The sequence below is a fragment of the Peromyscus leucopus genome, unplaced genomic scaffold (genome assembly GCF_004664715.2).
Source record: "Peromyscus leucopus breed LL Stock unplaced genomic scaffold, UCI_PerLeu_2.1 scaffold_1075, whole genome shotgun sequence".
Lineage (NCBI taxonomy): Eukaryota > Metazoa > Chordata > Mammalia > Rodentia > Cricetidae > Peromyscus > Peromyscus leucopus.
This window is the reverse complement of record NW_023504199.1, coordinates 1-14,160: the sequence shown is the minus strand read 5'-3', so window position 1 is coordinate 14,160 and position 14,160 is coordinate 1. Positions and strand designations below refer to the sequence as shown.

Here is a 14,160-nt window from a genome sequence, read left to right as displayed (position 1 = left end):
CCAGTCCTCATGTCAATCAATAATAAAAGTGAAGGATGGACACAAAGCAACCTGGTGTTGGTGTCATTCATGATTGTGTTGTATGAGAAACCAAACAGAAGTCCATCCCATATGTCTAATTGCCAAGCCTCTAAATAGTGACAATCAAGCTGAGGGACTACAAGTAAGATCAAGTCTAATAAGTGCTTGAGTCAGCACATGAAATAAGATGATTCAGAATGACTAACTGGAGGGAAAGGGAAGAGAGGAGGGAGAGGAGACTGTGGTTGGTTTGTAAAATAAATGAATAATGAATTAATAAAACAAAAGAAGGGAGTTCCCAAAATCATGAGACAGTGACACTTAGCACTGGAACTGACTAAGGCAGTGCTAAGTACATCAGTGTTGAAGTCCACACAGTAAAACAGAAGAGCTCCAGAGCATGTCACAAAGCAATGTCTACTACCATTTTATAAGAGGACTTGAAGAATTGGGCTGAAATTAACCATAAAATGCATCTTTTGTTTGTGAGTATTAAATGAAATAGATGATACTAAGTGTGTGCCAAAAAAAATAGCTTAGTATCACATACAAAATTTTCCTACCATCTTTTTTATTACCAGAATCCCCCAGCACATTTAGAAAATAGAACATGCCATCTCTCAGCGCCAGCTACAAAACTTGTTATATAGGAAGAAGACATGCAAATAAGGCCTCTCTCTTCTCTTGAAAACCAGGCCAGCACTGACCCTGAAGCTCAGGCAAAAGTGATCAGCCCTGGATTCCCAGGTCTCCCCAGTCAGTGATCAGCACTGAACACAGACCACACCATGGATTTGGGGCTGATGTGGCTTTTCCTTGTTGCTTTTTTAAAAGGTAATTTATGGAGCAAAAGCGATACTGAGTGTGTTGGTGGACATGAACAGAAATCACAGTGAGTCTTTGTGGCAGTTTACTGACAGAATTCTCTGTTTTTTGCAGGTGTGCAGTGTGAAGTGCAGCTGGTGGAGTCTGGGGGTGGCCTGATACAGCCTGGGGGATCCCTGAGACTCTCCTGTGCAGCCTCTGGATTCACATTCAGTGACTCCTGGATGAGCTGGTTCCGACAGCCTACAGGGAAGAAGCTGGAGTGGCTTGGAGAAATTAATAAAGATAGCAGTACCATCAGGTATGCACCATCCCTGAAGGACAGATTCACCATCTCCAGAGACAATGCCAAGAACACACTGTACCTGCAAATGAGCAGTGTGCAATCTGAGGACACTGCCACTTATTATTGTGCTACAGGCACAATGAGGGGACATCAGTGTAAACCCAGACATAAACCTCACTGTGAGGCTGCTCAGGGCCATCAGGGGGCGCACAGCACACAGAAAACAGGTTCACCCCAGGAGTTTATGCAGACAAGATTAGATTAGGCACCTCTCTCAGGTGGCTGGGCTGCACTTTTCTTACAGTTTCCTTGAAATTCTCTCTACATACATGCTCTGAAGGGACCCAATGTCCTCAAAACATTAAATATCCCCCTTGTATTATTTAAAAAATTTGAGCCACCATATCCCATGAACAAAATGCCAACTGACAGCTTTGAGAACATAAAGTACCCTACTTTGTTCTCTAGAATTCCAAGGAAACGAAATCCATGGACATTCTGAGTCTTTTCATATTCCAGGCAGAGCCTTGGTCAGTTTTTTTTTTATTAGAATAGTACTTAGGTTTAAGGGAAACTAAGAGGAAGATGGGGTAAACATTTATCATCCTTAGATCATAAATCCTAGATCGTGTAGAACCTCCCCTCTTCTTCCTGAGGTCTGTACACTTCAAGTCAAGATGAGACACAGTCATGCTTTTAGCTAATTCAGTTTATTACTCCATGACTTTCATCTCTGTACATCATGGAAATTTGTAAAAACTGATCCTTTCAGTCAAACATCATGAGAAGTGAGATTTGTCACAGCCTTGTCCGGTGGGAAAGGCAGGAGTCATACAGCCACCACAGCTGCTTGACAAAGATCCAGCAAAGCAGAGCTTCATGATGCCCTCTGGGCCTCCTGTGGTTTTCATCACCACCTTTTGCATACTTGGGAAACTTTTAATATTTGTACAGTTTGGGGGTATTTAATTGATGGAAGATTTCTTCTGAATCATTCATGTCTTCTCCCAGAAGTACTACTCTTAAGCTTCCCCAGGACAGTCCTGAACATACTACCCCTCCTGCTTTTTGGGGGATACCCCTATCTACTTGAAGGTCTTCCTCATATGTTAGAGGTTGTGAAACATAAAGACACATGTCCCTATTTTTACTCATGAGCACAATATTTAAAACAAAGTAAACTTTAAAAGTTAACATGATTCAATTGGGTAGAGGACTTCACCACGGATCAGATTGCAAGTCTCTTCCTATTTAAACTCAGATAATTATGTGGCATATACAGCAACAGTTTAGAGTAGCTGAAGTTACCTCAGCCCTACACATAGACTTACATTGAAGAGCAAAGAATGGAGTCAAACAATGATAAAAATAATTAAATGTCAGGACCTCCCTTTCTTAGAAAAGTTAACACATACAGAGCTACTGGGGTGAGATATGACCAAGGAAAAACATAATGTTAGGAATAACATTGTATTATGGCAGAATTTGTAAAACAACTTTAGCCTGAGGGTTTGTCTTGGGTACTCTTACCATTAACAGTTAATAATTCACTGACAGGGATATGGCATTATGCCCAGGTTGGCATAAAAATGATAACATTTTCAATGATGTCAAAACTTGAGGGAAAATGACTTGAAATGATAACTCTGTTATGTCATAGTTTATTAATGATGACTAGAAAATGAGCAAAATGAAGAGAAACACATGTCAGAAAACAAATTTATATGAACTATATTTTGGAACCTCATGAAGGTATCCCTGATTACTAAATTCTGTATGAATAAACAAGTTCTCTGGCTCTTATTCAGTCAAGCTGAATGATTCTCAGGCCACCATGTTCTGGCTCGCCTCTTTCCCTTACCAACTCCTTATATCCTCTGCTAAGACTGGTCCCACCAAGTATGGCTTCATAAGAGTAGGGCAGCTCTCTGTCCATTTCTCCTAAAGAGGAAACTGAGAAGTATCCTGTGTCTGTTTTCTCTTGCAACTCTTGCATCAACCCAACTTCAGACCTTGCCCTCATCCAGAGCCTGAATCTGGCAATCTCCCTTACCTAGAAAATCAAAATCACACAATTTCCCATTGTTATCTGAATCCATCACACTATGTCTATAAAGTGAAATCTCATCACTGACAGAGCAGTCTCCTTCTCTAAGAGCCAAAATAAAAAAATCCCACCTTATTTTTTGCAGAGTTCCCCTTACTCTGCACAATAATAAGCATATCTGTCTTATTTACTTTTCTATTGCTGTGATAAAATACTATGATCACAGCATTAAAGAGAAATCATTTAATTAGGCTTATAGCCTCAGAGCCTCAGAGTGGATGAAGGCTGAATAAAGACAGGTGGATGGAGCAGCTGCTGAGGTCTCACAACTTGATTTATAATCAGTAAGCAGAAGTCTCTAAAATACCATGAGTCTTTAGAATCCTTAAAAATTTTCCCACATGACAAACATCCTCCAACAAGGCCATACTTTCTAATCCTTCCTAAACAGTTCCACCAAATATGAACCAAGTATTCAAACCTATGTGCCTATGTGTATGTGTGGAGGGACATTCTCATTCAAAGTAACACAGCCACAGTCAATGGAGGAACTACAGTTTGGGCACTTAGTATGCTATGAGCAATATGTGGGCTGGAGGAGAAAGTGACAGTTCTTCTCAGGGACAGCAGGACACGAGCCACAATGTTAGCAGAATATAGGAGGCTTGAGACAGGTGGACCAAGATCTGTCCATAAAAAGTGGCTTTGTATCAGATTTGATGGTCCACAATGCGTATAGGAGAAGTTCCCACAAGAGTAAACTTTGGGGAGCTGGAAGAAGATATTTTAGGATGAGATCATATTACAGGGACAGGATCATGATACAGAACTTGAAGTTGACAGTAGAGGTAAGCCAGCTCTCCAAAAGTTCTGTTTCAATATCCTGCTATGTTTATGAATAAAAACATGAAACCCACAACTCAATGACCTTTTGCATGTTCATTCCTAAATGGGCTGTCTTTCTCAAACCCCTCCCTTCAGTGTTCATGGATCTATGCAGAGGAGGGCGTATAATGATTGTCAGAACCACAACCTGTGAACATCAGGGAAACCTGTTTATAGAACACAACATGGAAGATGCACACATGAACTCACAAAGACTGTGATAACATGAACTGTCAACTGCCAGGCAAGAGGAACAAAAGGCAGCATGGGAACTCATAGAATATGACTTGCTGGCCAGTAAAGCTTCCTCATGTGAGCCTTGGAGAGGTGGAGCCCCAAGGACTACATGTCCACAGGACCTCATGCTGTTATTGAGCACAGTACTGCTTACTGCTCTCATGGCCACTACAGCCCTCCTCATCTATGAGTTGTATGAAAACTCAAAGGGGTTTTCTAGTACCTCACTGTGCAGTGTGACTTGTACTTACAATAACAGTGTATGACTTTTTCCTACCATTGCTACCGGAGCAGATTAATGATTCTACCACTACACTAGAAAGTATTTATCATGTAGATTGCTTGTAAAGTTATGTTAAGATGGATTTGCTAATGGCTTTCATGTAGAAAATTTTGGCTTTAAAGTTTAGAAAGTCAGACTTTTAAGAGTTGAGTGTGGGAATTGTTGAGGTCAAGAAACAAGAACAAATACAGTTGATTATTACTGTCTGACATGCTTTTTTTTCTAGGAGATGTTGGGGATCAAAGGAGATTTTTTTTAATTCCTTGTAACCATTTCTTACCTCAGCTTTCTGATAAGATTTAATTAAAAAAAACTGTTGATTAGTGGATATGTAACTATAGGATTTAAAGTAGTAATGAATGATTTTTTTCATATATAAGGGTTTTTATTTGTGATTCTTTAAGATTTTGTTTCAGATACCTTTTGTAATAAATAACAAAATGATTGATCCATTCCTTGTCATTGCAAAGTGAAGTCTGAAGGTAAAAAAAACTAGCTGAAAAACATATATTGTTTACTTAAATATTATTAATCTATAGCAAGTTGCTTGGATATGGATGCATGTGGATCATTGGGGAAAATTTGATTTTCACCTGTTATACATAAAATGTTACATAATGAAACACATTGCTTTTTCCTGTATTCACTATAATCATTCACTTGAAAAATAGAAAGAAGTCATGCTGCAATTTTTATACTCTCTGAACGATTGTGCTGAGGTATATAAGCAGGAAAGGAAAAAATAAAGACAGAAGAATATATAGAGACCCTGGAGTAGTGTCCCTCTGTGTGTTTTTCCCTCTTTCCCTGTCCCAGAGACTTACGTTTTACTCCTTTGCTTAAAAAGTCAAAACAACTCTGAGATACCATCTTACACTTGTCAGAATGGCTAAGATAAAAGAACTGCAAACAGCTTAAGTTGGAGAGGATATTGAGCAAGGGGAACACTCCTCCACTATTGGTGGAAGTGCAAACTTATACAGCCACTTTGGAAATCTGTGTGGAGTTTTCTCATAAAATTGGGAATCAAACTTCCTTAAGACTCAGCTATACCACTCTTGGGCATATACCCAAGGAATGCTCAATCATACCACAGGGACACATAGGACTCAACTATGTTCATAGCAGCATTATTCATAATAGCCACAACCTGGAAGCAAACTAGATGCCCTTCAACTGAAGCATTGTTTTAAAACATGTGGTATGTATACACAATGGAGTACTACTAAGTAGAGAAAAAATATGACATCATGAAATTTTCAGGTAAATAAATGAAACTATAAAATATCATCCTGATTGAGGTAACACATACTCAGCAGGACAAACAGAGTATGCACCCACTCATAAGTGGATACTATATGTAAAGCAAAAAATAACCAGACAACAACCCACAAGTCCAGAGGAGCTAGCTACCAAGGAAGACCAAAAGAGGGATGAATGGACTGTCTTGGGAAAGGTAAATAGTTGAGATCTTCACAAGTAAACTGGGAATGAGGGGTGGACAGTGGAGGGTAGGGGATGGGGCATGAGAACATTGGGAAATGGGATGTTCGAGCTAGAACATGGATAGAGTGGGAAAGCAGTACAAGAGATACCATGAATGAGGGATATATCATGCAGATAGAGAGAAATCTGGTGCTAGGGAGGTTGCAAGGAATCCCCAAGGATTACCCTTAGTTGGTATACTAGAAATAGTGGAGAGGGGGCATGAACTGATCTAACTTATCCCAGTGATTAGATCAGTGAATACCCTAAATGTCATCACAGAGCTCCTCTCCACTGACTGATGGGAGCAGATGCAGAGGTCCACAGCCAAGCACCAGGCAGAGCTTTGGGAGAACAGGCAAAGAGAGAGAAGAGGAATTCTATGAGCAAGTGCATCAGGATCATGATGAGGAAACCTATAGAGACAACCAAACCAAACTAGTAGGAACTCATGAAAGTTGGATCAACAGGTGTGGAGCCAGCATGGGACTGGACAAGGCCCTCTGCATGGGAGACAATTGTGTAGCTTGATCTGCTTGGGTGGCCTCCTGGCATTAGGATCAGAATCTGTCATTGGTCCATGAGTAGGATTATTGGAGTCCACTACCTGTGATGGGACACCTTGAGGCAGGAAGAAGGGCTTGGACTTTCCTCTACTGGATGTGTCTTATGATGGGAAGCCTTGCCGTTTTGTGGAAGGGAGTGGGGACTGGGTTGGGATAGGGAGGCTGGCAGGGAGGAGGAGGGAAGAAGGGGAATCTTTGATTAGTGTGTAAAATTAATGAAAAATTCTAAATTAAAAATAAATAAATAAAAAGTCAATGGAGTAATTAGTTTGCCTATTCCACTCCTCTTGTTCACTTCCTGAACTTTTGAAAGATGGTCTTCACAGAAGCATAACAAGACCTATAGATGTGAAACCAGACCAAATCCAAACATGGAGGAGGGGAAGTGGTCACAAGTCTCACTGTAATCAAGGAAGCCATTCACCATTGACAGCACTGGGAGAATGCCAGTTTTCTACAGTGGAGAGACACCAGGTATGTCAACCACACTACAGGCAAGGCTCCACAATCAGGAGTTTGACAACACATCATGAATTCATTGGATGTTTTTGTGTTTTTTTTTCTATTTCTGTTTTTACTGCTAAGTGAGAGAAAGAACATGAAAGTGGAAAGATAGAGAAGTAGTAAAAAGTCTGTAAAGTGTTAAGAGAGAAATACTTTAACAAATGAAATTAAACTAAAAAAAAAAACAAGACAACCAACATACTCATGTGCTCAGGACACATGTACTACCAATGCAGTAATCCTATTCATGTATTCTGTTCAAGTATAATATTGAGAAGATATAGTAGATATCAACAATCAATTTCCACACTATCACTTTTGTTTAATATTTGGTCTTTAAAAGTCATTAATTAGCAAATAATTATTTCATATATTAATTGGATATCTTCTGTTTAATTTATGAACACAGTGTGGAAACAGAAGTGCAACCAATTAACATGCTGTCCTTTTATTATTTCAGGATCAAAAAAGTAGTTTGTGCAATTAAACATATTTGAAATTAAAAATCACACTTTTTCATCTGTACTGCAAAACTGGGACCTTTGCCTTTTGGTATCACCTCCCCTTCCCCCCTCAGCCTCTGTGAAACAACAATGCTCTCCATTGCGAGGTATCCACCTTTTCATACACTATGTAACCCTGTTCAGGCAGATTTGTATTCCTGTGCCTGGCTTATCTCACTTGGTGTAACATACTGAAGTTCAATCTGTTCTCTCACATGTGGAGGACGTGTGGAAATCAAATGCTGAGCTATACATGGAAGTTCAGCTTATCAGTCACTCCATTTCTAGTGAACAAATAGGTAGATGGGCAGGGAGACGAGAACTTACATAGGTAATAACACAAGAATTTCACACTCCTGGCACACACAAATCTGGACAAGTCCTCTCAAGTTTCCTATATGAACACTGGAATTCAGTCTTGTCAAATGATCTCAACACAGAAAGGGAGTTCTCCCATCCTCCATGCTGGGATTCCTTGTCCTGCCTTGATGCAGGGAGAGGAGATTAGCCCTGCCTCAACCTGATATGCCAGGCATTGTTGACTCCCATGGGTAGCCAGCACCTTTCTGCATGGAGAAGTGGATGATGGTAGAAGGGAGCCTGGGTGGGGAAGGGAACAGAGGAGGGAGGGCAAACTGTGGTTGGTTTATAAAATAAATAAATAAATAAAATGAAAGGGAGTTCCCAAAATCATGAGGCAGTGACACTTAGCACTGGAGCTGACTAAGGCAGTGCTAAGTACATTAGTGTTGAAGTCCACACAGTAAAACAGAAGAGCTCCAGAGCATGTCAGAAAGCAATGTCTACTACCATTACAAAAGGACATGAAGAATTGGGCTGAAATTAACCATAAAATGTGTCTGTTGTTTGTGAGTATTAAATGAAATAGATGATACTAAGTGTGTGCCAAGAAAAAATAGCTTAGTATAATACAAAATTTTCCTACCATCTTTTTTATTACCAGAATTCCCCAGCACATTTAGAAAATAGAACATGCCATCTCTCAGTGCCCGCTACAAAACTTGTTATATAGCAAGAAGACATGCAAATAAGGCCTCTCTCTTCTCTTGAAAACCAGGCCAGCACTGACACTGAACTCAGGCAAAAGCGATCAGTCCTGGATTCCCAGGTTTCCCCAGTCAGTGATCAGCACTGAACACAGACCACACCATGAATTTGGGGCTGATGTGGCTTTTCCTTGTTGCTCTTTTAAAAGGTAATTTATGGAGAAGCAGAAATACTGAGTGTGTTAGTGGACTTGAGCAGAAATGACTGTGAGTCTTTGTGGCAGTATACTAACCTTATTCTCTTTTTTTTGCAGGTGTGCAGTGTGAAGTACAGCTGGTGGAGTCTGGGGGTGGCCTGATACAGCCTGGGGGGTCCCTGAGACTCTCCTGTGCAGCCTCTGGATTCACATTCAGTGACTACTGGATGGACTGGGTCCGGCAGCCTCCAGGGAAGGGGCTGGAGTGGGTTGGAGATATTAAGAAAGATAGCAGCACAATCAACTATGCACCATCCCTGAAGGACCGATTCACCATCTCCAGAGACAATGCCAAGAACACACTGTACCTGCAAATGAACAGTGTGAGATCTGAGGACACTGCCACTTATTACTGTGTAAGAGACACAGTGAGGGGACTTCAGTGAAAACCCACACATAAACTTCACTGTGATGCTGATCAGGGCCACCAGGGGGCGCACAGGACACAGAAAACAGGGTCCCTCCAGAAGTTTAGGCAGAAAAGGTAAGATTAGGCACTCCTGTCAGGTGCTGGGCTGCAATTTTCTTACAGGTTCCCTGAAATTCTCTCTACATGCTTGTTCTGTTGGGATCCAATGTCCTCAAAACATTACATATTCTCTTTGTATTATTTAAAAAATTTGAGGCACAAATCCCATGAACAAAATGCCAACTGACAGCTTTGAGAACATGAAGCGCCCTAATTTGGTCACTGAAATTTGATGGAAAGGAACTCCATGGACATTCTGAGTCTTTTCATATTCCAGGCACAGCCTTGGTCAGATTTTTTTTTATTAGAATAGAATGTAGGTTTAGAGAAAACCAAGAGGATGTTGGGGTGAACATTATGATCCTTAGATTGTAAATCCTAGCAGGTCTGGAACCTCCCCTCTTCTTCCTGATGTCTGTTCACTTTAAGGTCAGATGAGACACAGCTGTGCTTTTAGCTAATTCAGCTTACTACTCCATGGCTTTTATCTCTGTTCATCATGGAAATTTGTAGAAACTGATCCTTTCAATCAAACATCATGAGAAGTGAGATCTCCTGGCACAGCCATATCTGGTGTGAAAGGGAGAAGTCATACCCCCAACACAGCAGCTTGACAAAGACCCGGCAAAGCTGAGCCACATGATGCCCTCTGTGCCTCCTGTGGTTTTCATCTCCACCTTTTGCATAGTTGGAAACATTTATTTTTTTAATTTTTATTTTTTGGGGAAACATTTAATATTTGTTCATTTTGGGAATATTTGATTGATGGAAAATTTCTTATGAATCATTTATGACTTCTCCCACAAGTACTCATTCTTAGCTTCCTCAGGACAGTCCTGAACATACTATCCCTCCTGCTTTTGGGGAGATACTCTTATCTACTTGAAGGTCTTCCTCATGCAGTGGAGGTGTGACACATAAAGACCCCTGTCCCTACTTTTACTCATGAACAAAATATTCAAAACAAAGTAAACTTTAAAAAGTTAACCAGATTCAGTGGACTGGAGGACTTGGCCATGGATCAGATTACAAGTCTCTTCCTATATAAATTCAGACAGTATTGTGGCATATACAGCAACACGTTAGAATATCTGAAGTTACCTCAGTCCTACACAGGGACTTATATTGATGAATAAAGATGGGAGTCAAACATAGATAAAAAAAAAATGAAATGTCAGGACCTCCCATTCTTAGAAAAGTTAGCACATACATGGCTACTGTGGTGTCATATGACCAAGAAACAACAGAATATTAGGATTAACATTGTATTATGCCAGAATTTGGAAAACAACTGCAGCAGCTTTAGCCTGAGGATTTGTCTTTGGCACTCTTACCATTAAGAGTTAATAATACACTGATTGTGACATGGCATTATGCCTAGGTTGTATAGAAGATTTTGATTTGTTCTAGTGTCCTTGCAGCTACAAAAGCTATCACCTTGAAAACTGACTGTCATTTGCCTCTAGATTCTAAAACTTGGGTTCAATGGCTAATGAATAAAAATGATAACTTGTGGTGGTATTGTGTATTCTAATAAATTTATCTGGGGTCAGAGAACAGACAGCCACTAGATACAAAGGCTAGAAAATGGTGGCACTCACACCTTTAATCCTAGCATTCCAGAGATAGAAATCCCTCTGGATCTCTGAGTTCAAGGCCACATTGGAAATAGCCAAGCATGGTGACACACGCCTTTAATCCCAGAAAGCCAGCCTTTAATCCCAGGGAGTGGTGGTAGAAAACAGGAAAATATATAAGGCGTGAGGACCAGAAACTGGCGGCATTTGGCTGGTTAAGATTTGGCTGGTTAGGCATTTGGCTGGTTAAGCTTTCAGGCTTTGGAGCAACACAGTTCAGCTGAGATTCATTGGGATGAGGACACAGAAGTTTCCAGTCTGAGGAAAAGAGACCAGCTGAGGATCCGGCGAGGTGAAATAACTGTGGCTTATTCTGTCTCTCTGATCTACCAGCATGGACCCCAATAACTCGCCTCAGGTTTGATTTTATCAATAAGAACTCTTAAGGTTCCTGCTATAATAACTCTTTATCAAGGATGTCAAAACTTGAGGGAAAATGATTTGAAATGTTAACTCTGTTCTGTCATAGTTTATTAATGATGACTAGAAGATGAGCAAAATGAAGTGAAACACATGTCCCAAAACAAATTTAGATGATCTATATTTTGGAACATCATGAACGTATCCCTGCTTACTAAATTCTGTATGAATAAAGAAGTGCTCTGGCTGTTACTCAGTCAGGCTGAACGATTCTCAGGACGACAGTGGTCTGGCTCACCTCCTTCCCTCACCAACTCCTTACATCCTCTGCTAAGACTGGTTCCACCAAGGATGGCTCCTGTCAGAGTTGGACAGCCATACTGAGATGCACTTCTTCTTTGTCCATGTCTCCTAAAAATGAAACTAAGAAGTGTCCTGTGTCTGATTTCTCTTGCTGTAACTCTTGCATCCACCCATCTTCAGACCCTGCCCTCATCCATAGCTGGACTATTGTAATTTTCCTACCTAGAAAATAAAAAATCATACAGTATTCCATTGTTATCTGAGTCCATCATGGATCAAACTGGGTCTATGAGGTGAAATCTGATCACTGACAGAGCTAGCTCATTTCTTATAGAGCCAAAGAAATTCCAACCTTATTTTTTTCAGAGTTCCCCTTACCCTGCATAATAATAAGCATATCTGTCTTATTTACTTTTCTATTGCTGTGATAAAATACAATGATCACAGCATTAAAGAGAAATCAGTTAATTAGGCTTACAGCCTCAGAGCCTCAGATTAGATGATGGCTGAATAAAGAGAGGTCGCTGGAGCAGCTGCTGAGGTCTCAAAATTTTATTTATAATCAGGAAGCAGAAGTCTCTAAAATAGCATGAGTCTTTAGAATCCTCAAAAAATTCCTAAATGACAAACTTTCTCCAACATGGCCACACTTCCTAATCCTTCCTAAACCATCCCACCAATTGTGAACCAAGTATTGAAACCTCTGAGCCTGTGTGTGTGGGGTGTGGGGGTAGGGAGAGCATTCTCATTCAAAGTAACAGAGCCACAGTCCCTAAATGGACTGTAGTTTGGGCACTTAGTAAGCTATGAGCAGTATGTTGGCTGGAAGAGGATGGGACAGTTATTCTTAGGGACAGAATTACCTGAGACACAATGAAGGAGGGTTGAGGCAGGTGGACCAAGATCTGTTCATAAAAAATGTTTTGTTTTTTTTTTATCAGATTTAATTGTCCACCGTGTGTATAGGAGTAAGTCCCACAAGATTCAATTTATGGCAGCTGAAAGAAGATATTTTATGATGAAATTATATTACAGGGACAGGATTATATTACAGAAGTTGAAATTGACAATAGATTTTAGCCTGCTCTCCAAAAGGTCTGTTTTAGTATCCTTGCTATCTTTGAGAATAACAACATGAAACCCACAACTCAATGACCATTGGCATTGTCATTCCTAAGTGGGCTGTCTTTGTCACACCCCTCCCTTCAGTGCTCATGGATCTATGCAGAGGAGGGGGTATAATGATTGTCAGAATCACAATTTGTGGAAAACATCAAGGAAACCGTGTTTTTAGAAAACAGCATGGCAGATACACATATGAACTCACAAAGACTGTGACAACTTGAACTGTCAAGAGCCATGGAAGAGGACCAACAGGCAGCATTGGACTTCATAGAACATGGCTTGGTGGCCAGCAAAGCTCCGTCAAGTAAGTCATGGAGAGGCGGAGCCCCAAGGACTACATGTCCACAGGACCTCATGCTGTTAGTGAGCATAGCTCTGCTTATTCCTCTCATGGCTACCACATCCCTCCTAATCTGTGAGTTATATGAAAACTCAAAGGGGTTTTCTAGCACCTCACTGTGCAGTGTGACTTGTACTTACAATAGGAGTAATTGATTTTTTCTAAGTATTGCTACTAGAGCAGATTAATGATTCAACCACCACCATTAGAAAGTATTTAGACATGTTGATTGCTTGTAAAGTTATGTTAAGATGTTTTTGTTAATGACTTTCATGTAGAAAATCCTGGCTTTAAAGTTAAGAAAGTGAGACTTTTAAGAGATGAGTGAGGGAATTGTTGAGGTCAAGAAACAAGAACAAAGGCAGTTGATTATTACTATCTGACATGCCTTTCCTTTTAGAATAAGATAGGGATCAAAGGAGATTTTTTAATTACTTGTAACCATTTCTTCCCTCAGCTTTCTGATAAGATTAAAAAAAAAAAAACTGTTGGTGAGTGGATATATACCAGGGGGATTTAAAGTAGAAATGAATTATTGATTTCACATATAAAAGTTTTCATTTGTGATTCTTTTTTTATTTTATTTTTATTTTTTTTTATTTTACAACACCATTCAGTGCCACATAATAGCCACAGATTCCCCTGTCCTCCACCCCTCATTTGTGATTCTTTTAAGATTTTTTTGTAACATTGTCTGTTGCAATAAATAATAAAATGAATGATCATTTCTTTGTAATTGCAAAGTGTAGCCTTCAAGTAAAAGAACTGGCAGAAAAACATACCTTGCTTACTTAAACATTATTAATCTATAACAAGTTGCTTGGATGTGGATGTATGTGGATATTTGGGGAACATTTGTTTTTCAACTGTTATACATAAAATGTTAAATCATATAAGAGCAATGATATAAATACTCTTTTGTAACCTGTATTCATTATAATCATTCACTTGAAAAATAGAAAAAAGTCATGCTGTAATTTTTACACTCTCTGAAAGATTTTGCTGAGGTATATAAGCAGG

The 14,160-nt window shown here is 39.8% G+C and overlaps 2 gene segments (V, D, J or C); both read left to right on the top strand.

Moving 5' to 3' along the window:
* Window positions 1–722: 722 nt before the first annotated feature.
* On the top strand, window positions 723–1,397 carry LOC114685216. The segment is given in 2 exon segments: window positions 723–855; window positions 961–1,397. Coding segments are annotated over 2 exon segments (483 nt in total).
* A 7,026-nt stretch (window positions 1,398–8,423) lies between these two features.
* On the top strand, window positions 8,424–9,292 carry LOC114685229. The segment is given in 3 exon segments: window positions 8,424–8,511; window positions 8,721–8,858; window positions 8,964–9,292. Coding segments are annotated over 2 exon segments (375 nt in total).
* Window positions 9,293–14,160: the final 4,868 nt, after the last annotated feature.